Raw genomic sequence first — 25,835 nt, forward strand, 5'->3', positions numbered from 1 at the left:
GGTCAGACGGGGCCGTGGGCCATGGTGGCTACCAGGCAGAAGATCAAAACTGCCCCGGGTGCCGCAGCGAGCAGGAGAGATGTTGCCCCCCAGGCGGAGCCTCAGTGGGTCGGTGCAGCTCCGCAGAGCCTGGGCTGCAGGCAGTGCCCCCTCCCACAGCAGCTCACGCCTCTGGTAACGGCTCCACTGGTGGGAGCTGTGCTCGCGGGGGGAACTCCTTCGCGTGGTGGCAGAGCTGAGGGAGGAAGTAAATAGGTTACGGACGATCAGGGAACGTGAGAGGGAAATAGGTCGTTGCAGCAGCGCCCTCTCCCAAACTCAGCAGGCTGCTGGAGCCAGTGTGGCTAAGCAGCTCCCACCTACGGACTGCAAGGCTGGGGGAACAAGAGATGGGGAATGGCAGCAAGTCCCTGTCCGGCGCAGGAAACCTGCTCCCTCCACCCAGACAACAAACCCCCAAATCGCCCTCAAAAATAAATATGAAGCACTGCAGGTAGAACCTATCCCCAGGGAAGAAGAAGATGGCTCCCACAGCCTAGAAACATTCCCTAGGCTCCAGGCATCCTCAGAGGACCTTAAAAACATCCTCTGTTAATAAAAAGAGGAGAGTGATTGTCCTGGGGGATTCCCTTCTAAAAGGAGTGGAGGGACCCATCTGCAGACCAGACCCGCTCCACAGGGAGGTCTGCTGCTTACCGGGGGCGTCAGTGAAGGATGTCACTAGAAAACTTCCTTCCTTGGTGAAGGAAACGGATTATTACCCCCTGCTGGTATTTCAAATAGGCCATGATGACTTACAGCGCAGATCAGAAGAGACTTCAGGGCTCTAGGGAGAACGATGGAGGCCTTGGGAGCACAAGTGGTGTTTTGTTCCATCCCAACACTAAGGTATAAGGAACAGGAGGTCAAAAACAAACAGCTGTTTAATGCCTGGCTCCGAGCCTGGTGTGAGGAGAGAGGCTTTGGATTCTTTGATCATGGAGTGACCCACGCACCCACAGGCTTTCTTGCTAGGGATGGGACACGCTTGTCTCCAAGGGGGACTAAAGTACTTCCTAAAAATCTAGTTAGGCTTTTAAATAAAGCTTTAAACTAGATGTGAAGGGGGAGGAGGAGGAGACCAGGCTAGTTGGGAATGAGCCTGGTAGTGGGAGTCCAGCGACTGAGCTATGGTGTGCCGGGCTGGACCACCAGCGCACCACCACAGAGCAAGAGGGGGTGAGTACAGCTGGGGACCGCAAGAATGAAACTGGAACTGCGGAGTTAGTTATTCCAAGGACCAGTCCATTGGGAATGAACTCTATGCCCTTTATGCGGGCTGAAGGTTCGTCAGCTCAGCTGAAGTGCATTTACACCAATGCAAGCAGCGTGGGCAATAAGAAGGAGGAGCTGGAAGCTGTTGTAGGGCAAAGTGACTATGATGTCGTTGCCATCACGGAAATGTGGTGGGATGACTCATATAACTGGAGTACAGCTATTGGGGGGGGGGGTATAAACTCTTCAGGAGGGACAGGAAGGGTAGAGAAGGAGGTGGGGTAGCCCTCTATGTTAAGGAGTGCTTCGATACCCTTGAGCTGGATTACGGTAAGGAAGGGACTGAGTGCTTATGGGTTAAAATCAGAGGAGCCCACAAGAAGGCAGACATTGTGATGGGAGTCTGCTACAGACCACCCAGCCAAGAGGAAGCAGCTGACGAGCTCTTCTATAAACAGCTGGGGATGGTCTCTAGATCTCTACCTCTTGTCCTCGTGGGTGACTTCAATCTTCCGGATATCTGCTGGGAGTACAATACAGCAGAAAGGAAGCAGTCTAGGAGGTTCCTGGAGTGCGTGGAAGACAACTTCCTCACACAACTGGTTAGTGAACCAACAAGGGAGGGTGCCCTCCTTGACCTGCTGTTTGAGAATAGGGAAGGTCTTGTGGCAGATGTGACAGTTGGGGGACGCCTGGGACTAAGCGATCATGAGGTGATAGGGTTTTCAGTTCTAGGTGGGATAAAGAAGGGGATTAGCAAAACAGTCACGTTAAACTTCCAGAGGGCAGACTTTGGACTGTTCAGAAGGTTGGTTGGCAAAGTCCCACGGGAGACAGTCCTTCAGGGCAAGGGAGCCCACAAGGGCTGGGTGCTCTTAAAAAACGAAATCCTAGCAGCTCAGGAGCAAGCCATTCCTATGTTCCAGAAAAGGAGCCGGTGGGGGGAAAAGCCAGCTTGGTTGAGCAGGGAGATTTTGGGATGCATCAAGAAGAAGAAGAAGAAGAAGAAGGTCTATGAGCTTTGGAGGAAAGGGCAGGCATCTTGGGTGGACTACAGGGATGAAGTGAGATCGTGCGGGGAAAAAATCTGGAGGGCTAAGGCCCAACTAGAAATCAAATTGGCTAAGTCTGTGAAAGATAATAAAAAATCTTTCTACAAATACATCAACAAGAAAAGGAGGGCTAGGGAGACTATTCAGTCCCTATTGGATGCAGAAGGAATAACAGTGACAGGGGATAAGGACAAGGCTGAGGTACTTAATGCCTTCTTTGCCTCAGTCTTTAATAGCAAAGAAAGTTGTTCCTTCTGTGTACGAACCCAGGAGTTAAGAGGAGCAGAATGAGGCTCCCATGATCCAAGAGGAGGAGGTTAGAGACTTGCTTGCCCAGCTAGACACCCACAAGTCTACAGGGCCGGATGGGATCCACCCAAGAGTATTGAAGGAGCTGGCAGATGTCCTTTCCAAACCCCTTTCCATCATCTTCCAGCGGTCCTGGCTGACTGGGGAAGTTCCACTAGACTGGAGGCTGGCTGATGTTGTGCCCATCTACAAGAAGCTTTGCAGGGAGGATCTGGGGAACTACAGGCCTGTCAGTCTGACCTCAGTGCCGGGGAAAGTCATGGAACGGGTAACCTTGAGTGCTAATCATGAAGCACATGCAAGAGAACCTGGTGATCAGGCCCAGTCAACATGGGTTTACAAAAGGCAGATCTTGCCAAACTAACCTGATCGCCTTCTATGACAAAGTGACTCGACTACTGGATGGGGGGAAAGGCTGCGGATGTAGTCTTCTTGGACTTCAGTAAAGCCTTTGACACACTTTCTCACAGCACTCTGCTTCAGAAAGTGTCTGCCTCTGGCCTGGATGGGCGCACACTCTCCTGGGTTGAAAACTGGTTGGATGAGCGGGCCCAGGGAGTGGTGCTCAATGGAGTTAACTCCAGATGGAGGCCAGTCACAAGTGGGGTTCCTCAGGGCTCGGTACTGGGTCCAGCCCAGTTCAATGTCTTTATCAATGACCTGGATGAAGGCATTGAGTACACCCTCAGCAAGTTTGCAGATGACACTAAGCTGGGAGGAAGCATGGATCTGCTGGAGGGTAGGGAGGCTCTTCAAAAGGATCTGAACAGTCTGGACCGCTGGGCTGAGACCAATGGCATGAGGTTTAACAAGGCCAAATGCCGGGTCCTGCACTTGGGGCACAACAACCCTATGCAGTGCTACAAACTAGGAGAAGTCTGGCTAGAAAGCTGCCTGGGGGAGGAGGACCTGGGGGTGTTGTTTGACAGCCGCCTGAATATGTGCCAGCAGTGTGCCCAGGTGGCCAAGAAGGCCAATGGCATCTTGGCTTGTATCAGAAACAGTATGACCAGCAGGTCCAGGGAGGCTATTCTGCTCCTGTACTCGGCACTGGTGAGACCGCACCTTGCGTACTGTGTTCAGTTCTGGGCCCCTCACCACAAGAAGGATGCTGAGGCTCGGGAGCGTGTCCAGAGAAGAGCAACGAAGCTGGTGAGGGGGCTGGAGAACAAGTCTTACGAGGAGCGGCTGAGAGAGCTGGAGTTGTTTAGCCTGGAGAAGAGGAGGCTGAGGGGTGACCTTATTACTCTCTACAACTACCTGAAAGGAGGTTGTGGAGAGGAGGGAGCTGGCCTCTTCTCCCAAGTGACTGAGGACAGGACAAGGGGGAATGGCCTGAAGCTCCGCCAGGAGAGGTTCAGTCTGGATATCAGAAAACAAATCTTCACAGAAAGAGTCATCGGGCTCTGCAACAGGCTGCCCAGGGAGGTGGCCGAGTCACCTTCCCTGGAGGTGTTTAAGGAACGGGTGGATGAAGTGCTTAGGGACATGGTTTAAGGGAGTGTTAGGAATGGTTGGACTTGATGATCCCGTGGGTCCTTTCCAACCTGGTGATTCTATGATTCTATGAAACTGCAGTTCATGCCCGTTACGCTGCCGTGACAAAACAACCACAGTGGGAACTGTTGGAGAGTAAAAACAAACTTTATAATGGATTGAAAGACCTTTGCCTTTAGTCATTCTGAGCTGTGCTTCCTACGGCTGCTGGAGAGATTCTCTGCCCTAGAAATAAAAACACACCGGCTGTGCTGATAAACCTGTAGAATGAAGGCCCTTTTACCAAAACAGGCTTCAGAAGGCAGCAAGCCGAAAAACAACAATTAAGTCATTTGCACATACCTATATATTAAGTTTTAAGATAACCTGGCTTATATTTAGTTCACGCAAACAAATTAAGAAAACGTAGCAGCGTACAACCTATGAAAAGCTTAAGAAATGTATCAGATGCACAGATAAAGTGCTGTAACAGAGAAATCTTTTTTGAAATAAATAAGGTACAGATAAACCACCTTGGGTTCATGTCAGCTCCGAAAAGAAAAGTCAGCCTAAGTTTTAGTGATCTGAATTTTAGGGTCAAGGTGGAATATAACTCTTAACAGCGGTTGAGATCTGCACTGACTATTTGAGTCTCCTGTTCCTCTGAGGTTTCCCAGTAACAGGAAGGCTATTGCAAATGTAGACATTAGACAGTTCCTTTGACAGAAATGTTTTTGTAATGAAGTCTGGTTGCTCAAAAGCATGTTAAAATAGTTAACAAGGAAACAGTTTTCTTCCGATCCGGTTGATCTTTTATACAAGACAAGACAGGTTTTTCCTACGATGCAGCCCACAGGAGGGAAGAGACGTAAGTATCCTCCTTAACTGAAGAGTGTTTTGCTTTAAAAACTAAACTATTGCTTTACATGAGAGCAAGAAAAATCCATTTGGTGTTATCCCTTCCTCCAAGCACACAGCTCAGTGATATACTTGTTTTTGTGTTCATCACAAAAGTCCATTTGTCTTCTGGTAAGACACACATTAAGAAGAGCTTCCCTTTCCAGGTCATCTTAGAAGATCTTTTGCTGCCTTTCCATCTCGGGAAGCTCTTTGAGCGCAGGAACTGTCACTGTTGGAGTTTTGGATGCTACTAGGCTTTTGTGCTCTACACAAAAGCTCAGCCACTTTGGGGCTAACATGGCTGTTTGATTTAAGTCGATGCAGTAATATTAGCAATATGTTCAATACTCAGAGGGGTGACCACAGTTTCCTTCACACACTCAGGATTTCAAATTCTTCTTCCACTTCAAATAGTGAATTCAGTGGAACTATATCTGTGCGCTTGTGGACAGCAGACTCGGGCTGTTAAAAGCTAGATCAACTTAAAGGTTTTCGGCACTCAGAAATTAGGAGGGAGTCATTGCAGCACACAGGTTTCAGTTCCCTTGTCTGAAATCCAAAACTCTGGGGAAGGGAGCTTAAGCTGCACGAGCAAAGTCAGCTGTCTGAAACAAGCCAGGAAGAACTTGTAAGTGTAAAGAGCTGGAACCCAGGGCACAGCTGTCCCAGGGCTGCAAAGAACTGCAGTTGAGCACCGTCTAGCCTCCACTTAAGACTTGGCACCTTCACCTATCCCTCCAAAATGGAGCAGAGTCAACTCAAAATTTTGAGTGTGGCTCCTCGATCAGGAGAAGCTGCCCGTGTTTTCTACAGCTGCCTTCAGGCAGAACTGCAGCTCAGACAGTGAGAAACTGCAGTTCAGTTCCCTCCTTGGCCTGGATGGCTTCACTCCTGAATACTATCAGCACACTGATCTGGACGGTGGCACTCCTGACCTGTCAAAGCCGTGCCTCTCTATGGAAAGGAATACCCATCTCCAGCTCTTACTGCTTGGATGGCATAGCAGGAGAGACCTTCCTGCAGCTCTTCCTCAGGCTCGTGGTACATTAAAATTTAGAACTCACCCAACCCCAACTCAGTACCTGCCCAACACATGGCCTATATATTCCCAGTTCCGAGAGAGAAGGATAACAGCCTGTAAATCCCTGCTGCATCTTGGGCCACACCTCGGTCTCTGAACTTAGCTGCCCCAGGGGAGTACATTCTGAATGAGACAGAGTGATTTGACTTACTTGAGTACTTGAGCAACTGTATTTGGTCCAAACCATTCTCCAATTGATTTTCCTTCGCCAACACCCATCTGTGCTGTTCTCATGAGGGAAAACACACACACACACAGAAAAAAGACCACAGAGAGTCTGGTCACAACATATTTGTTAAATAGCATAACCTACTAATACTCTGTCGTACGTCCTAGAGCAATTGCAAACTGTATGGAGCAACAACACTTATTTTCTCAGTCTATGCTCTTTTCAGATCTTAATGATGGCTACATAAAAGTCTCTAAACGCTAATAAGAAACAAAAAGTTTAGAAACAAAAAGTTTCTAAACTGTAATAAGAAACACAACTCTAAGTGTCCTTTATTACAAATTACAGCAATAAGCTCTGTGACTGCTTAAATTAACACCATCAACTCTGGCACCCAAGGCTTACATACTTTATCAAGAGCTACACTCTGCCTACAAATTTATTTAGATCTCAGCTTCATAATTATTCTACTTTGTGCCCATTTGCATGCATTATAAGTAATAGACATACACTGTCTTCATAATTATAATTTTAAAATTTTAGATTAACATATTTCAAGTTAGAAAGTTCCAACACGGTAGGAGTTTCAGCGGGGGAAGACAGTTGAAGTGCGTTCTTACCCATTTGGTGGATGGAATAACAGCAATCTTTTCTATCTAGAAGGCACCGTAAGATTCTGTGGTATTCTTCTGGTTGTTTTTATGTTTTTCCCATTGCCAATCTTACCGGGAAAAAAAAGTCATAAAGATTAAAAAATAATAGTGTTTCCATCGTCCTTATCAAATTTCTAGATAGCAGAAATCTGCACAACAAACTGTTAAGAGACTGATGTACAATTCATCTCTACATTTTGTTTAGAGTTCCTAGAAGTCACAGCCTGTCCTTTATGAGCAAGCAGTCCTTTAGCATCACAGGTTAGACTGTGAAATCTGGGGAAATCCAATAAAAATGTCAGCTGCAAATATATTCCAAGCGACCACTGCAGAGAACTGACAGCTACTGCTGTATGTGAGCTTTCAAGACTGTTTCAAACTATACGCTCCGTTTAGATTTTGTTAGATTTGTAAGCATACATCAGGTAATAAGACCCATAAAGCAAAGTCCAAACACCATGCTGGCCCCCTCTCACAGCAAAATCTGAAACACAGCTTTGTTTCAGCAGGAACACGTGTGTTCCTGCTTCTACTGTAAGGTAGTTACTGCCCATCCACTGACAAAGGAAAGCACACATTGCTGGGGGTGAGGAGGAAAGTAAGGAAAATAACATTTATGTGGAGAATCTTAACATATTGAGATATTTCTGTAGGCCTCCAGGCAGATGTTTGTTCTCATTATGAAGTTCCTCTCATGTAAAACAGTTTATTAAAAAGGATAAGGCACTATTCCTAGCGTTCTACTGATGCTCTTGGCAAAGTACAAGCCAAATTAGGGATTGATCCACAGTGCATAGCTGAAAACCCTGCAGAGCTACACAGGATGCAGAAATGTTTCAGAATTTGCCTCAGACGCTCCGACAGTCTTTGCTGCGTGGCCCATTTGTCTTCTGAGAGAGCAGGAATCATTAATATGGAAACCAGGTATCAGGCTGACAGTCGAGCCACTGTCTCCTAGGGAAGTTGATTTACAAAGCTACACAGCTGCAGCAGGTTTTTTGCCTCACAAAGATCAAGGATGAACACAGAACCCTAACTTCAGCTTGTCTCAACTGAAGGATTCAGTAGCACCTGCGCAATACACAAGACACGTGTACTCAGTCAGATTCCTCCTTCAAGCAAGGTCTGCACGGCCAGAGCTTACTGTATAGGCGATGTTACTGCTCCTGCTCTCAATAGGCACTCTCAGTGAAATTCAAGCTGCACTTTGCTTTCTAGGATAGACTTAAAGCACTTGCTGAGGACATTTTTTATATGTTTCTGTCTTGCTTATGAAAATAAATTGCATTACCTTAATCCCTACAAGTCAAACTGTAGAAACTGTCATCTACCATTTCAACCTTTCCTTGCAGCCAAAGAATAAACATGTTCTATTTCCAGACTGTGTAATGGATGGCAGGGTTTCATCTGACTTGTTCACATCCCAAGCAGAGAAGCTATTTAGAAAATATTGGGTTTGTTACATGTAAGTTTAATAAAGTTTTATAACACCAAAGACTGCTGTTCAAGAAAGTTCTTTATTTCAGAAAATTTCATCACCATGATTTGTGCAGAAGGGAGAACCTATTGCACTACTACCAAAAGTGATCTTACCGACATCAGAACAGAAGGTCACTTTTCAGAGTCGGTCTCGTTCGCTCTTCCTTCTAATAATTTAATACCAGGATGTGCTATGAGTAAACAAAGATTAAACCAGGCTTCTTCTATAAAATAAGAAGCAAGCACCAGTGCTACAGAATGGGAGTCAAACACAACAGAAAAAGAAAACTACAGAAAGAGCAAGAGGAAATTAAATTAGATCCCAGAGAAGAACCCAGAGCCAACCATTACATAGGATCATATTTCCAGAGGTAACCCCGAAACTGTGCCTGCATTCTGCAAACAGTCCAGTGCACTTCATCAAATACATATATTTAGAGATTCAAAGAAAGAGGGTAACAATAGAAAAAAACAGAAAAGCTTTAAACACTCAGGAGTTCACTTGAATGGACAAAGAAGAGTAAAAATGGATGCAATTAGCCAAGTAACTGAGCAAACTGCATTCTACAGAGGGAGAGGTGGAGTTTAGAATCATCGGAGGGAAGAGATCTGGTAACCACAAAGAAGCCAAATAAAAAAGCCACACAAAGCACAAAGGCTAAGGGAAAAAACCCAAACACTCTAGAATAAATAAAATTTACTCTTAAGTGGTTAAAGCTGTTTTGGTCCTGTTGCTTCCAAGAACTAACAGTATCATAGTATCATAATATAGTTAGAGTTGGAAGGGACCTTAAAAATCATCTAGTTCCAACCTCCCTGCCATGGGCAGGGACACCTCCCACTGGCTCAGGCTGCCCAAGGCCCATCCAACCTGGCCTTGAACACCTGCAGGGATGGGGCAGCCACAGCTTCCCTGGGCAACCTGGGCCAGTGCCTCACCACTCTCATGGTGAAGAAATTCTTCCTAATGTCCAGCCTAAATCTGCCCCTCTCCAGTTTATACCCATTACCCCGGTCCTATCCTCACAAGCCTTTACGAATAGCCCCTCTCCAGCTTTCCTGTAGGACCCCTTCACATACTGGAAGGTCACTAAAAGATCTCCTTTGAGCTTCCTCTTCTCCAGGCTGAACAGGCCCAACTCTCTCAGCCTGTCCTCGTAGGGAAGGTGCTCCAGCCCTCCGATCACCTGTGTAGCCTCTTCTGGACCCAGTCCAACAGCTCCATATCCTTCTTATGTTGAGGATTTTGGAACTGGACACAGTATTCCAGGTGAGGTCTCACAAGAGAGGAACAGAGGGGCAGAATCGCTTCCCTCGCCCTGCTGACCACACTTCTTTTGATGCAGCCCAGGACACGGTTGGCCTTCTGGGCTGCGACCGCACACTGCTGGCTCACGTCGAGCTTCTCATTGACCAGCACCATCAAGTCCTTCTCTGCAGGGCTGCTCTCAGTCACATCATTCCCCATCGTGTACTGAAAATGGGGATTGCCTCGATCCAGGTGCAGGACCTTACAGATGGCCTTGTTGAGCCTCATGAGGTTCTCACAGCCCCACTTCTCCAGTCTGTACAGATCCCTCTGGATGACATCCCATCCTTCTGGTGTGGCAACTACATTACTCAGCTTGGTGTTATCTGCAAACTTGCTGAGGGTGCACTCAATCTTGCTGTCAGTATCATTGATAAAGATACTGAACAGCACCGGTCCCAGTACAGACCCCTGAGGAACACCACTTGTCTTGGATTTCCATCTGGGCTTTGAGCCATTGACCACTACTCTCTGAATACGACCATCCAACCAGTTTCTTATCCACCCATCAAATCCATATCTTTCCAATTTAGAGAGAAGGATGTTGTGGGGGACTGTGTTAAAGGTTTTACGCAAGTCTAGATAGATCACATCCGTTGGTTTACCTGTGTCCACTGCTGCGGTTACCCAATCATAGAAAGCCACAAAGTTGGTCAGACAGGACTTGCCCCTGGAGAAGCCATGCTGGCTGCCACTAATCACCTCCCTGCCCTCCATGTACTTTAGCATAGCTTCTAGGAGGATCTGTTCCATGACCTTCCCAGGCACAGAGGTGAGGCTGACAGGTTGGTAGTTCTCAGGGTCATCTTTTCTTCCCTTTTTAAAAATGGGCACCACATTCCCCTGCTTCCAGTCACCAGGGACTTCTCCTGACTGCCATGACTTTTCAAATATCATGGAGAGTGACTTGGCAACCACATCTGTCAATTCCCTCAGGACTCTGGGATGCATCTCATCAGGTCCCATGGACTTATATATGTTCAGGTTCCTTGGGTGTTCGTGAACCTGATCCTCCTCTACTGTGGGAGGGCGTCTACCCCCCTGGTCACCATCTTGCTGTCCCATGACCCAAAAGGGTGATGAGAGCAGTTATCGGTGAAGACTGAGGCAAAAAAGTTGTTTTCCTCATCTGCTCATATATGATCCCCATTTCCATAATCTTAAACTACATTCTGAAACAGAAGGAACGACTGCATTTATGCAGGTCATACTGTGAACTGAAAGAAAGCTGCAAGATATTGAAAAATACTTTATAATCAGCAAACTGTTTAATTAACAGGAAGTACAAACAGTTCTTTTGGCACTGTATTTGAAAGAAAGCTAAAGATACACATTGTATCACCACACTGATGCCCATACACCACATCCCAGAGGAACTATCAAAATACCAAGACTGCAATCTCGAATGCAAGTGCCACAGGAAAGAGTCAAGCCAGCAGTCCCCACTAGCCTTCCACCATCCTCTTAAGTATGGCTCCCAGGCCACCCTTGGCCACTTTCAGTGGGGTCAGCTCTTCTTTATTCTCAATGTGAATACTTGCACCATGAGACACCAGCAGCTTCGCCTCCTCCACTCTCTCTTCATCGCAGGCTAAATGACTGTAATTAGAACAAGAGACCCACAGCCACTATTAAATAGTCCAAGCTCATAAAGGACAGTAATTACGCCTTGTCAAACAACAGCGTGAACCTTGGGGGGGGGGGGGGCGAAAGATACATCCTAGGACAACAAAACCACACCCAACCAACTACCTGCAGATGCCAAAGCCTGCTGTCCACTCACTCTGCTGCCATTAAAGAACTCAAGAACATTCCTCCTGCTACTGTCCTCACAACATTAAGACACTTGTTGGATTAGGATTTAGCTCTGCAGTCAGCAAAAGCTGAGAAGCACGTAATCCACGCTGAAACTGCAAAAGGATAATCTCTATTTGCATCGAAAGAGATAAAACTAAATCATACAATGCTTTAAAATAATCTGAAGTACAGAGTTGCTGCAAAGGCAGTAAACTTTTTCTTTCCCAAAGTATCTCAAGAATAAACGTGCACATTCCAGAACAATATTGGATATGGGACAATATAGCTACAACATACTGCTTGACCTTACTCAATGCAAACTCTTGATTCCACTGTTGACAAGGCAGAGTTTTGCCACAACTTCAAAACAGAGAAGGTTTTACCCTTACAGATTCAAATTGATCTCTAAGGTAACATCAAACACTGGACTGAACCTATTTAAGTTACAACTTATTTTCCTGAGAGAGGTGAAGAGAAGCTTCCAAAATTGGTTCTTGCTTGGCAGGACAGAGCAGACGGCCTGCAAGACCAGTTTCCTCCTCCTCTCATGTTACAAGCTCGCTTTCTGCCCTCTAGTGGCAACCAAGCGTATTCCAGATTATTTCAAAAGCTATTCCACACTTTCCAAGTAGTTGTAGGAACACAAATTGAAGTATGTTATGTACAAACACACTCAGGTAAAAAACTGAGTACAACTCTCTCAAATCCTATTTAATTACATAGGACTGTGAATCGAGGGAGTCTTTTGAGGCAACGAAAAATAAAAAAAGAGATTGAAGTAATGGCGTTTCACTTCATAGAGATTATGCCATATTAAGCAAAATGAAAATAAAAAATTACTTACAGAGGAGTATTCCCTTCAGAGTCCCGTATATCAACAGATGCGTTGTGCTGGAGAAGGATCTGCACCATTTTTAGGTTTCCTTTGGCTGCTGCTCTGTGTAACGGGGTGGATTCAAAATGATCTCTTGCATCTGGATCAGCTCCGTTCTCCAAAAGCATAACTGCAATCTGATTATGTAGAAAGAGGAAGGAAGGGGGAGAAGGAGAAAAAGTTAATATAACTAAACAGTTCTTCGCAAAGCAACTCCATCTCCAGCAGCACAGGCAAACATACCTCCTGTTTATTTTTGGAGGCTGCATAATGCAGGGGCGTACAGCCGTTCTGATTGACAGCATTTACAGGAGCACCCTGGGCTATGAGGGCTTTCACAATTTCCTCACGGCCTGCTGAAGAGGCGATATGTAGGGGAGTCCAACCAGCCTACAGAGACGAGGAAAAAGCCGTGTTATTCAAACCGGGAGTTTCAGGCAAAGAACATGACAAATCATAACCCCAATACAGACTCGACCGCTCGTTAGCTATACCACATACGTATAAACGGTAAAGCTAAACATTATTGGTTACTACCAGAGAGACGCGTCTCTTGCCCTCTCACACGCCGGCATTCGGTACCCGACAAAGGCTGCCTGCTAAATGACAGAGATCACTTCTGTCACGCACGTGATCTTCCAGGGCACTTTGCCCCTGCAGGACTAACAGTAGTGCTTTTTAAAGAAGAAATAAGAGTACAGAAAAGTGTCCAAAAGTTTCTGTGACCGTTTCTATACCCTACCCTCTACTTAAACTGATGGGACATTTTCCTCTTTAAGGATGCTCTTTAGGATGCTTCATAACAGATGCAACCATTTTAACTCCTGCTCTAGAACAGCAACAGACTCTCTCCTTTCAAACCAGGACATCAGCGAACCTGTTGCCTACTCTGTAACACCCTCAACAGCAAAGAATCGTCAGGGCACCTCAGGATGTGGCACAGCACATCCGAGAGGGGCACCATGAGAGAACGATAACACTCATACCGAACATGCCAGCAAATAAAACTCTAAGACTCGTTTTGGCGTCTTACAAAGAAAGTGTCCTTTATCAGGCCAATATGAGGGAGTGATCTCCATCAATCGCGTGCAACGAGACAAAAGCTGCTTACAGAATATATTTTCCCAGAAATCTTATGCATGTTCTATTACTTTCCAAGGACTATTTTTATTATGAAACTTTGCAATAGTCAAAACTCTTGCTCATTTTGAGCTGCCTGTAGCTCTGTCTGACCTTGCATTTGAGAAAGGGGAGGACTGCAGACAGAGGCAATTACAGAAGAAGAGACGTGTTCAGCACAGATCGCACTGAACACAAGACATTATCATCTGCAAATGAACAGTGTATGGAAAAACAGGCTAAGAGGGTTGGGGTTGTTTGGCCTGGAGAAGAGGAGGGTCTGAGGAGACCTTATAGCAACACTCCAGTACCTGCGGGGGCTACAGGAAAGCTGGGGAGGAACTGTTCATAAAGGCTTGTAGGGATAGGACGAGGGGTAATGGGTATGAACTGGAGAGGGGCAGATTTAAACTAGATATAAAGAGGAATTTCTTCATGGTGACAATGGTGAGACACTGGCCCAGGCTGCCCAGAGAAGCTGTGGCTGCCCCATCCCTGGAGGTGTTCAAGGCCAGGCTGGATGGGCCTTGGGCAGCCTGAGCCAGTGGGAGGTGTCCCTGCCCATGGCAGGGGGTAGAACTGGATGATCTTTATGTCCCTTCCAATCTAAACCATTCTATGACTCTATTCTGTGATTCTATGAAACACCATTTGAATCAAACCATGCTGTCAGAAGGACATTCCAACTAACTTCCAAAAAATACAATTGCTTAGACAAAATATCGCTCTACTTTAGCTTAAACCAAAATATTCCGCTTCTTGCAACAGTAACAACTGCGTGCACCACCCTGAAAGCCCCCAACAACCCAATCCCTCCTCGGTTTTGCAGCTTTGCTCCCCTAACCCTTCGGGGCACAAAGCGAGTGCCCCGCGCCAGCCCCTCCGAGGAGAGGGAGGAGGCTCCCGGGAGGGCCTTACATCGTCCTTGTCGCCCACGGGCACGCCGAGGCCGAGGAGGAGGTCGGCGATCTCGGTGTGCCCGGCCGAGCAGGCCCAGTGCAGCGCTGTCCGGTTGCCCTGGGGGAGAGAAGGCAGCAGTGAGCGCGGCGGGAACCCTCAGCCCGTCGCCCCGCCGCGCAGGGCGGCTCGCGGGAGGCTGACCTGGTCGGCCTTGGTGGCCAGAGCCCTGTCGCGCAGCAGCTGACCCCGCAGCTCCTCCAGCCGCCCGGCATAGGCCAGGTTGCAAACACCGACGTCTGACACGGAGCCCTCCATGCCGAACACCACTTCCGGCCCGCGCCACGGGGGCGGAGCTTCGCCTCCTCCCAGCCAGTCAGCGGCGTCGGCTCAGCCAATCGCGACAATCCGCCCGCTCCAGCCCTCGCGCCGCGGGGCATGCTGGGTTCTGTAGTCCAGCGCTATAGCTGCAGCTCACCCCGCCCCTCTCTCCGCAAGGCATGCTGGGGGTTGTAGTCCATCTCTCCGGAGGAGCAGCGTTCCCGTGGGTCGGCGAGACTACAACTCCCATGGAGCGCCGCGGCAGTGTTGTGCCTCCGCGTCGGGGCCAGGAGGGAGATGGTGACAGCGGGAGGATGGAGTCGGGTGAGGGGCTGCGGCGGGGCCGTGCCTCCCCGGGGCAGCGGCGGCAGCGGCGGGGAGAGGCCCGGCCCCCTCCCTGCGGGGTGAGGGGAGCGACCGCGGGGCCGGGGCTCGCCGGGCGGGTCCCCGTGCTCCGGGGCCGGGGCTGCCCTCCCTCCAGCCTGTCCGCCTTGGCAGGCTGAGAGAGTCGGGGTTGTTCAGCCTGAGAAGAGAAGGCTCCGAGGAGACCTTCCAGGACCTGACGGGGCTACAAGAGAGCTGGGGAGGGGCTGCTTACAAAGGCTCGTGGTGGTAGGACAAAGGGCAGTGGGTGTAAACTGGAGAGGGGCGGATTTACACTGGGCATAAGGAGGAATTTCTTCGCTACGAGGGTGGGGAGGCCCTGGCCCAGGTTGCCCAGGGAAGCTGTGGCTGCCCCATCCCTGGAGGTGTTCAAGGCCAGCTTGGATGGGCTTTGATCCCTCTGATCCAGTGGGAGGTGTCCCTGCCTACGGCAGGGGGTGGAACTGGATGGGCTTTGGGATCCCTTCCAACACAAACCATGCTATGATTCTATGATTCCCATCGCTGTTGGGGGTGGGTTTACACAGAACAGGGTTGTTCTGTTAGCTCACCTGGTGATTATTTGTGCTGCAGGGTTGTGGACTTACTTTAAGAGTAAAATGCAGTTGTGTTTGATTGAACTTTCAATTTCTGATCTTTTAGCTGTGTATTCCTTAAGACTGGCATCTAAAAGAAATGATTTTACATTCAGTTTTACACTTGAAGGCCTGTTTTACTCTCCCAACAAACACTGCTTTAATGAACTACCTAAAAACTGGTCCAACGGTCTTCTTTCTGCAGTGTCAATTGTCATTTGTTATTTATGCGAAATAGACGTAGCACTGAATAATGACATTAATACACACATTAATACACAGTGTTTCAAATCTTCTGTTAGGAAAGTAAATCCCAGTCCTGTGAATGCTTTTCACGTGTTTCCAGTTAAACACAAGGACGTAATCACTCTTACTGGCAGCATTTCTGCATTTAAAATTAAGCATCGGCATATATGCCATGATGCCTGCATTGTTTTTCCCTTCCTTCATTTCCTTGGATCCAGTCTTAATCTCACTGCTGCCTCTGCCTGTGGTCAGGCTGCTTGTAGTCAAGATGTCAGCTGTGGTATTCTCTCAGCACTTGCAGAGGAGCAAAGTAAAAACTAGCTAAGCCATGAATATTTCAGTGTCAGAACAGTTTGTTAAAGGAGAGGAGTGGATATCGCTGGCACGACCGTTCGGAAGACCCAAAGACTGCCTACAACTAGTTCAGCCTGAGAGCTCAAAGTTGTGTGTAAAACAAGAGAGGGACAAAATGCAGTTTGAATTTTGTGTATTCCTGTTCAGTTTTATCTAGGTATGAAAATCAGATCACTATTTTGTCAGACTACTTAGAAGAATTTCCAGAAACTGATGAGCCAGTGTGGATTCTAGGAAGGCAACACCACCTAAACACAGGTATCTTCAGAAGGAAAATTCCTCTGTAAAATCTGTAGACCATTCATAGATTCACGTTATTTAACCTTGAGGGATGCCTGTTATTTGCAACCAAAATGCTATTTCAAAGGAATAATAGTAATAATAATAATAAAATTAATCTAGGGCACATACTGTATTTTGATGAAAATAAATATATGAACTAAAAATCATAGAGAGTGATTTATTTCTATATCATATAAAAATAAGATTGCAGAAATGAGTTTTTCTCCTTGGGAGGAAGACAAGGGCATCCTCCTGTATTAGGTGTCAGAGGCAGTGGGCATGGCCACGATGTTCAGGACAGCCAAGGGTACCGTATACAGCCTTCATCGGCTAAAGGATCCCTCGAAAAGGCCAGGCAGTGTGAGGCACTGCGAGGCACTGCTCAGAGAAAGTGCAGGGAGTAAGAGTCTTAAGAATTCTTCAAAGCCTTTGGGAGAATTCTGTAAGCACATGTATTAAAAAAGAGAGAGATTTAATTAAGTTTAATGTTCTTGACCTTTTCTTAAAATGACTTTGCGTTGGGTTTGCTGGAAATGCGTAATTCCACATTGGGTTGTATGTAGAAATACTTGACCTTTCTTAAATTGCTTTACCAGTTCTTTTGTGAGGACTTAGTCCTCCATAGTTGTTTCATTCAAGCTGGGCATCATCATTCCAAACACCTCGTAAAACTTCATTTCACCCTTAGTAAGGTAACTTTAATTAGCAGTCTACAAAAGCTCTCCATGTTTAAACAGCTAAAAAATGCCTTAAGTAATACGTAAAACCTAACAGGGGTTTGCCATGCCTTCTATATTTTGACTGTACAGGGAAAATCAGAATTTTTCCATTTTAAAAGTTTATTTTAATGATTTCTTTCCTCTTGAAAATATTCCAGGCAAATCTAAATTGTTGTTGGACATAAGCGGTCGTCTCTGGTTTACGTATAGAAGAAAGTTTTCGCCAATCGGTGAGTATGCAGTAGACTAGCTGGGGTGTTGTGAATTTGACAGCAGGATTAGTGATGTTATCATGGACCGAGAAATTATTTTTACAGTATTAGGACATTTTGAGCATTGTTTTAACTGTTTATGCAAACAAAATGTTTGCAAACACAAACTGTTAAAAGCTGTGTTTGCCTGTACCTGCATATAATCAGGTCTTTGTGTTTGTAGAGCAAGCGGTGAAGTTAGATGAGCGATAAGGAAAGAGAAGGTCTCTCTCGGGTCCTTTTATCTGTAGGATGGTTGGAGATTATAACTCTGAAGTTTTCTCTGTGGCACTGCATTGACTTTAAAGCCCACATTGATTGTCATGAACTGTTTTAACAGGAGGGACGGGTCCTTCGTCAGATGCTGGCTGGGGATGTATGCTGCGCTGTGGGCAGATGATGCTGGCACAAGCCCTGATCTGCAGACACTTAGGAAGAGGTGAGTACCTTTGCAGAGTGAACTTCTATGCTGTTTGGATATGGTTTAATCTTTGTTGTAATTTTCCATAAAAGCACAAACCCAAAGTTTATTAATGAAATTTTCTTTGATGCCCTGATAGAAGTTACTGGTGAATTCTGCTTGTCTGACAGGGCAAAATCATGCCAGCTGAATGCAAGGAAAGAGAAGTAGAGAGAGGGCAAATAGGGAATCCCAGTGACAGTTTTCGTAACTCTTTTTGAGGAATACCCAAACTGAGGCTGAGGGAAAACCGGCCACCATGGGTCTGAGTTCTTACCCTTCTCCTCATTGCTTACATAGCCACCAAATGCTGGCACACAGTGACATAGGATAGACATCATACAGAGCCACGCACCCCTTCACCAGCCCGAGCTCCAAACCCCACAGCAGATCCCTTTAGTACAAGTGCTTAAGGCTGTATCAGCACCTCACATCCCAGATCACAGGTAAGTATCATAGGCCCAGTCTGTGTAGAGCTGCTGTACCAGTAAATAGATTATTATGGTTAGGGCTGTAATCCTTGCCCTGTTGTGCTGTGATTTCTATGGCAGCATGCTTTGTGGATATATCTCCTTTAATAATTGAATCCACAGAAAGATTTGTCCAATAGAGTAACTGAATCCACAGAACAGAGGTGCAAAGATTTAACTGAAGGAGTAGGCAAACAAATTACCTGAGAAAAACTGGAATACGAACTTGTAGTAGGTAGTTACTTCATACTGTCAACGCCATGTGTGCTTTCCTTTGTCAGTGGATGGGCAGTAACTACCTTACAGTAGAAGCAGGAACACACGTGGCAAAGCTGTGTTTCAGATTTTGCTGTGAGAGGGGGCCAGCATGGTGTTTGGACTTTGCTTTATGGGTCTTATTACCTGATGTATGCTTACAAATCTAACAAAATCTAAACGGAGCGTATAGTTTGAAACAGTCTTGAAGGCTCACATACAGCAGTAGCTGTCAGTTCTCTGCAGTGGTCGCTTGGAATATATTTGCAGCTGACATTTTTATTGGATTTCCCCAGATTTCACAGTCTAACCTGTGATGCTAAAGGACTGCTTGCTCATAAAGGACAGGCTGTGACTTCTAGGAACTCTAAACAAAATGTAGAGATGAATTGTACATCAGTCTCTTAACAGTTTGTTGTGCAGATTTCTGCTATCTAGAAATTTGATAAGGACGATGGAAACACTATTATTTTTTAATCTCTATGACTTTTTTTTCCCGGTAAGATTGGCAATGGGAAAAACACAAAAAACAACCAGAAGAATACCACAGAATCTTACGGTGCTTTCTAGATAGAAAAGATTGCTGTTATTCCATCCACCAAATGGGTAAGAACGCACTTCAACTGTCTTCCCCCGCTGAAACTCCTACCGTGTTGGAACTTTCTAACTTGAAATATGTTAATCTAAAATTCTAAAATTATAATTATGAAGACAGTGTATGTCTATTACTTATAATGCATGCAAATGGGCACAAAGTAGAATAATTATGAAGCTGAGATCTAAATAAATTTGTAGGCAGAGTGTAGCTCTTGATAAAGTATGTAAGCCTTGGGTGCCAGAGTTGATGGTGTTAATTTAAGCAGTCACAGAGCTTATTGCTGTAATTTGTAATAAAGGACACTTAGAGTTGTGTTTCTTATTACAGTTTAGAAACTTTTTGTATTTCTTATTACCGTTTAGAGACTTTTATGTAGCCATCATTAAGATCTGAAAAGAGCATAGACTGAGAAAATAAGTGTTGTTGCTCCATACATTTTGCAATTGCTCTAGGACGTACGACAGAGTATTAGTAGGTTATGCTATTTAACAAATATATTGTGACCAGACTCTCTGTGGTCTTTTTTCTGTGTGTGTGTGTTTTCCCTCATGAGAACAGCACAGATGGGTGTTGGCGAAGGAAAATCAATTGGAGAATGGTTTTGGACCAAATACAGTTGCTCAAGTACTCAAGTAAGTCAAATCACTCTGTCTCATTCAGAATGTACTCCCCTGGGGCAGCTAAGTTCAGAGACCGAGGTGTGGCCCAAGATGCAGCAGGGATTTACAGGCTGTTATCCTTCTCTCTCGGAACTGGGAATATATAGGCCATGTGTTGGGCAGGTACTGAGTTGGGGTTGGGTGAGTTCTAAATTTTAATGTACCACGAGCCTGAGGAAGAGCTGCAGGAAGGTCTCTCCTGCTATGCCATCCAAGCAGTAAGAGCTGGAGATGGGTATTCCTTTCCATAGAGAGGCACGGCTTTGACAGGTCAGGAGTGCCACCGTCCAGATCAGTGTGCTGATAGTATTCAGGAGTGAAGCCATCCAGGCCAAGGAGGGAACTGAACTGCAGTTTCTCACTGTCTGAGCTGCAGTTCTGCCTGAAGGCAGCTGTAGAAAACACGGGCAGCTTCTCCTGATCGAGGAGCCACACTCAAACTTTTGAGTTGACTCTGCTCCATTTTGGAGGGATAGGTGAAGGTGCCAAGTCTTAAGTGGAGGCTAGACGGTGCTCAACTGCAGTTCTTTGCAGCCCTGGGACAGCTGTGCCCTGGGTTCCAGCTCTTTACACTTACAAATTCTTCCTGGCTTGTTTCAGACAGCTGACTTTGCTCGCACAGCTTAAGCTCCCTTCCCCAGAGTTTTGGATTTCAGACAAGGGAACTGAAACCTGTGTGCTGCAATGACTCCCTCCTAATTTCTGAGTGCCGAAAACCTTTAAGTTGATCTAGCTTTTAACAGCCCGAGTCTGCTGTCCACAAGCGCACAGATATAGTTCCACTGAATTCAGTGGAGCTCCTTAAGCAAAAAGTAATGTGCAAAACTGGTACAGGATTTTTTTACTTCTCTAGACAATGCCAGGCATAATTGGCAGGATCCCATTGCAGCAGCTCTTAAATGCGGTAAAGTAATAAACCCAGTTATGTGTTTGACCTGTTACTGTCACTGCATTTGGCAAAAGGATAAACCAGTTTCACGTGGTCCATTGTGTGTGCTTTTCCTGGTACAACTCCATATTTATTTTTCTGAATACAGTAAGCATTAAGCATGCAAAGTTATCTTTTTATTACATGGAGATTTTTTTCAAAACCAACCAATATGGTTGTCTAAAGAAACAATTTAATTTTTTATTAGAGAACCATCTAATTCTCCTGGATGAAAAGCTACCCTTGTGGTCCTAATTAGTATACATTAATTACTACCTTAATGTTTTCTAGGAAGCTTGCTTATTTGATGAATGGAATTCATTAGCGGTTTATGTATCTATGGACAATACAGTTGTCATTGAAGACATCAGTAAGTGAAACATTACTTCTCTTGGTTACAGTTTTTGATTTGACTCCACTTTCCTGAATATATACCTACGTATGAACAAATAATAATGCTAGTAATAAATGGAATGTCAGTCCTTAATTCTCATACGCCAGTCATTTATCTTGCGTATCACTAATGTGCTAGCACATACAGAATTACTTCTGCCTAAGTGTGACCAGTTCCATGCCCTGCTCCTTTTGTCCTAAAGTAGGAGCTCTACAAAGATGTCTGGCAAGTAGCTTCATTCATGATTGAAAGGAAGATTCTGTTCTGTGTTCCCTTGTGCATTCATTGATTTGTGTTTTTACTCCCACAGAGGAAAATGTGTTGGTCCCCTCCCCAGAGCCAGCGGCGCGGCCCACCGCGCTGCACGTTTGCACAGAAGTGCTCTTTGGCCGAAATAAGAACACAGCAGGATTCTGCACAGGCTGGAAGCCCCTCTTGCTTATTATACCTCTACGGCTAGGGATAAATCATATAAATCCAGTATATATCGATGCATTTAAAGTAAGGGGGTTTTCAGTGAATTGTTTGTTATTGTGAAATAAGTACCTGTCACATCAATAAACAAATCAACTGCAATTTAACTTTTTTTCCCCTTTGAACTCCTAGGAATGCTTTAAGATGCCACAGTCCTTGGGAGCATTAGGAGGGAAACCAAATAATGCCTATTATTTCATAGGATTTTTTAGGTAAGAGAAAAGAGACACTTAGACCATATATGCATATGGTCTAAACAGAACGGGTTTTCTGAAGGGGAAATGGCAAGCGGTTTAAGTAGAAGAAATGAAGAAACATACATCAGTACTTCAAGAAGGGTATCATATCATCTGTGCAGGAACGGAAAAATAGCAAAGCTAGATGTGAGAATAAGGACGTGATGTAAGTAAGAACAACACACTACGAATAGTGAATGGCATTCAACACGTGTCAAATGTCACTACTGCTAAAATACTTTTTCCTCCTCATTAATATTTTCTAATGAAGGGTATCTTGTTTTATTCTTTGCTGCACGGTTTCCTTAATTCTTTTCTCGTATTTCAAACTTTTTCTGACAATGGTAACTTTTTCATCTTCCATTGCCTTCCTTTGTTAATAAAAATAATAGTTGGTACTAAATTCAGTCTTCATTTTATGGATATATTGTTCTTCCCTTTGTAAAACCTGATCTGTTGTAGTTAGATTTCTTTGTTCCAGTTTCTGAATGAACGCCTACAGGGATTACAGATTGTGTTTGTGGTCATCCTGTATTTTCGGACCTGTGGAATGTTGGGGTTTACAGTAGTTTGCATTTTTAAAAAAATGTGCTGGACCTCACATAGAAAAGGGAAAATACGCGACAAGTTAGAAAAAACCAACCCCCATCTTTCTAGAGTAACAGGTCACAATAGAAAAAATACACTCAATACCCTCTTGGAAACTATTGTGCTTATCTTTTTGATTTCTCCCTGGCTAGAAAGTCTGTTGGCTGTCACGATAATCTAATTTGTATTTTACAAGTCTGAATGGAATAAATGCTTATTAAAATCTCTTGCTTATTTTCAATATTTTGGATTTTCCCATTCAGGCAATGAGCTGATTTATTTGGACCCTCACACCACCCAAAGTTTTGTAGATTCAGAAGAAAATGGCACAGTTGATGATGAGAGCTTCCACTGCCAGCAAGCCCCACACAGAATGAAGATCATGAGTTTAGACCCTTCAGTAGCTTTAGTAGGTGTTATGAAATAATACATGTGTATACTTGATTTGAAAGGAATACCTGTGTGTATTCATAAGGGCATTTCCTTGAGTAGAATCAAGACTGCAGGGCTGTTTTCTGTGATCTAAAATTCAACACAGGGTAGTTTATACATTAACTGCATAGGCTACGTTAATCTTAGGTTAAGGCAGGGAACTGGCTGGTTTGTGTCCCAGGGAGCTAATGAGTTTTCTTTACTAAGCAGCATTTACCTCTTGCAAGAAAGTATTCTGGAGGTCAAAGCAAGGGACTGAATCACTATCGATTTTTTTCCATTGCTACCATACATGAATGTGTCTGGACAAGTTACTTATTTAAGTTTAACTTATTTTCTATCAACATTGACAAATCTTTAAATCAAATTACTTGTAGAAGCCATCCAGTATATGTCACAAGAATCCCATTTCTTCATCTGGTCCTTGTTAGAAACTCAATCTGATCCCATGCCAGTATCCTTTGTTTGGGCGATGGGCATTGTCACTTGAAACATGTTTCTGGAGCTTTAAACAATGTGTAAAGATATCACAGCATCCTCACTCACTGACATATTGTTGTTGTTCCTCAGGGCTTCTTTTGCAAAGAAGAATGTGATTTTGATAACTGGTGTACTCTTGTACAAAAGGTAAATACTGTCTTTATGGGCTCGGCATGAAATAGCGTATACTTTTTTTTTTAATTGAAATTCCCATTACATGTTCTTCTTCACGGAAAATGAGCCAGGAGAAGAATGCATTTGTGTGTCGGGATAAGCCCGTATATTATTGTTCACCATTTTGACAACCATGAACCCTGCCACCTGAAAAATTAGTGTAAATGTTGACCCCTAGAAAGTTTTCCTTTTTTTAGCATATTGTATTACTGCCTGAAACTTGGTCATTTTACAGAGAAATAAATGTTAAGAGGAAGTTTTAACTGTCATGTTGTAGCAAATTATTGATTTGCTTCCGATCCTTTTTGTGGTTGACATCGATATTGTTGCGTGTTGCGTTATGACCGCTAGTCCCTGGTAGAAGAAAAGATCTGACTCCTTGTAAGTGCTGAATCCCTCCAAGCTCCTGCTGAACTGGGGACACACAATTTGTTCCCACTGATCAAAAGAAGATTTGGAACACAGAGAGGTCTTCAAGCAGTTTTCTCTTAAAAGGCGGAAAACATTGTTACATTTTTGGTTTGCTACAAGTAAACAAAATTAAAGGGATGTGGCTATCAAAGCTAATTATAATACACTGATAATTTGTTAGGACAGTTCAAGAGATCTGTCTTCTGGGTGTGTTTACAACTAGGAAATACTACAGAGATCTGTGAAGCAGTGGTTCATAGTGGCAGGTACTTGAATAACAGGGTTTCACAGTATCTTTGCATTGTTTTTGATAGACATACGTAACTTAAAATGTTGCAATTGCTTTAGGACGTACAACAGAGTATTAGTAAGGTCATGCTATTTAAAAAATATATTGTGACCAGACTCTCTGTGGTCTCTGTGGTTAATTAAGCAGACATTTTCTGTGTTCAAAGGTTCTGTTGAAGCATCTTTTTAAAATGAAAGTATGTGTCCTCAGGAGATCCTAAAGCAGCTAGAGCCTACGGATCTGTTTGAGCTGGTCCAGAAGCATCCACCACACTGGCCTCCTTTCATCCCTCCAGCAAAGCCAGATGTGACAATAAAGGAGCAGGTGTGGCGGTACTGATGAACAGTGCTCTTGTGCAGCAGATTAGCAAAAAGAGGACTAATCCCAGGTGGAATAACGATGCTTTTCCGAAGTCGTAAGCAGTCACCACAAGATTAACTCACTATTGTTACAGACTATCAGACCGTTCTGCAAACAGGCCAGCTACAATGGCCAGCAGATTTTTTGGTTTGAAACTTTACAAAATACTGTGAAGAGCACATTCCAGAAAAGGGCTTTTTTGTGTGTATTATTGTAAATAAGCAAAGTCCAGCATGTCTTCAGATTCTATATCGTATAATTTGTTTTTTTTTGCAGAACTCATTGAATCTACTGACAAACTATTTGAAGTGGAAGAAGAATTTGAAATCCTGAGTGTGTGAAGGAAACTGTGGTCACCCCTCTGAGTATTGAACATATTGCTAATATTACTGCATCGACTTAAATCAAACAGCCATGTTAGCCCCAAAGTGCCTGAGCTTTTGTGTAGAGCACAAAAGCCTAGTAGCATCCGAAACTCCAACAGTGACAGTTCCTGCGCTCAAAGAGCTTCCTGAGATAGAAAGGCAGCAAAAGATCTTCTAAGATGACCTGGAAAGGGAAGCTCTTCTTAATGTGTGTCTTACCTGAAGACAAATGGACTTTTGTAATGAACGCAAAAACAAGTATATCACTGAGCTGTGTGCTTGGAGGAAGGGATAACACCAAATGGATTTTTCTTGCTCTCATGTAAAGCAATAGTTTAGTTTTTAAAGCAAAACACTCTTCAGTTAAGGAGGATGTTTACTTCTCTTCCCTCCTGTGGGCTGCATCGTAGGAAAAACCTGTCTTGTTTAAAAGATCAACCGGATCAGAAGAAAACTGTTTCCTTGTTAAATATTTTAACATGCTTTTGAGCAACCAGACTTTATTACAAAAACGTTTCTGTCAAAGGAACTGTCTAATGTCTACGTTTGCAATAGCCTTTCTGTTTCTGGGAAACCTCCAGAGCAACGGGGGACTCAAATAGCTGGTGCAGATCACAACCGCTGTTAAGAGTTATATTCCACCTTGACCCTAAAAGTCAGATCACTAAAACTTAGTCTGACTTTTCTTTTGAGAGCTGACATGAACCCAAGGTGGTTTATCTGTACCTTATTTATTTCAAAAAAGATTTCTCTGTTACAGC

At 44.6% G+C, this 25,835-nt stretch overlaps 2 protein-coding genes and 1 long non-coding RNA gene across 5 annotated transcripts; 2 read left to right on the forward strand and 1 right to left on the reverse strand.

Annotated features, from left to right (window-relative positions):
* Positions 1-219: 219 nt before the first annotated feature.
* Positions 220-14,707, reverse strand: PSMD10 (proteasome 26S subunit, non-ATPase 10). Of its 3 annotated transcripts, XR_008448032.1 has the most exons (8): positions 14,574-14,707; positions 14,391-14,489; positions 12,597-12,743; positions 12,324-12,490; positions 6,862-6,962; positions 6,224-6,296; positions 799-883; positions 220-235 (listed from the first exon to the last, which is right to left on the reverse strand). XR_008448032.1 is itself a non-coding variant. In XM_054055618.1 (5 exons), exons 1-5 carry the CDS (start codon positions 14,685-14,687, stop codon positions 11,128-11,130), a joined length of 681 nt encoding a protein of 226 aa, XP_053911593.1. In that variant the 5' UTR covers positions 14,688-14,707; the 3' UTR covers positions 10,978-11,127. The 3 variants fall into 3 exon arrangements, 2 of the variants coding, with proteins under 2 accessions (XP_053911593.1, XP_053911594.1); XM_054055618.1 differs by lacking the exons at positions 220-235; positions 799-883; positions 6,224-6,296; positions 6,862-6,962 and adding an exon at positions 10,978-11,281; XM_054055619.1 differs by lacking the exons at positions 220-235; positions 799-883; positions 6,224-6,296; positions 6,862-6,962 and adding an exon at positions 11,390-11,592.
* Positions 14,708-14,890: 183 nt separating this feature from the next.
* On the forward strand, positions 14,891-20,872 carry LOC128850644 (cysteine protease ATG4A-like). Its single transcript, XM_054055620.1, is given in 7 exon segments — positions 14,891-15,014; positions 16,397-16,507; positions 17,409-17,480; positions 17,842-17,940; positions 19,191-19,292; positions 19,843-19,883; positions 19,885-20,872. Coding segments are annotated over 7 exon segments (537 nt in total). The 5' UTR covers positions 14,891-14,938; the 3' UTR covers positions 19,921-20,872.
* Positions 20,873-22,640: 1,768 nt separating this feature from the next.
* On the forward strand, positions 22,641-24,576 carry LOC128850645 (uncharacterized). The gene is made up of 3 exons (XR_008448033.1): positions 22,641-22,972; positions 23,566-23,622; positions 24,560-24,576. It is a non-coding gene; the product is annotated as an uncharacterized LOC128850645 (long non-coding RNA).
* Positions 24,577-25,835: the final 1,259 nt, after the last annotated feature.

This window comes from Cuculus canorus, unplaced genomic scaffold (assembly GCF_017976375.1).
Source record: "Cuculus canorus isolate bCucCan1 unplaced genomic scaffold, bCucCan1.pri scaffold_135_arrow_ctg1, whole genome shotgun sequence".
NCBI lineage: Eukaryota > Metazoa > Chordata > Aves > Cuculiformes > Cuculidae > Cuculus > Cuculus canorus.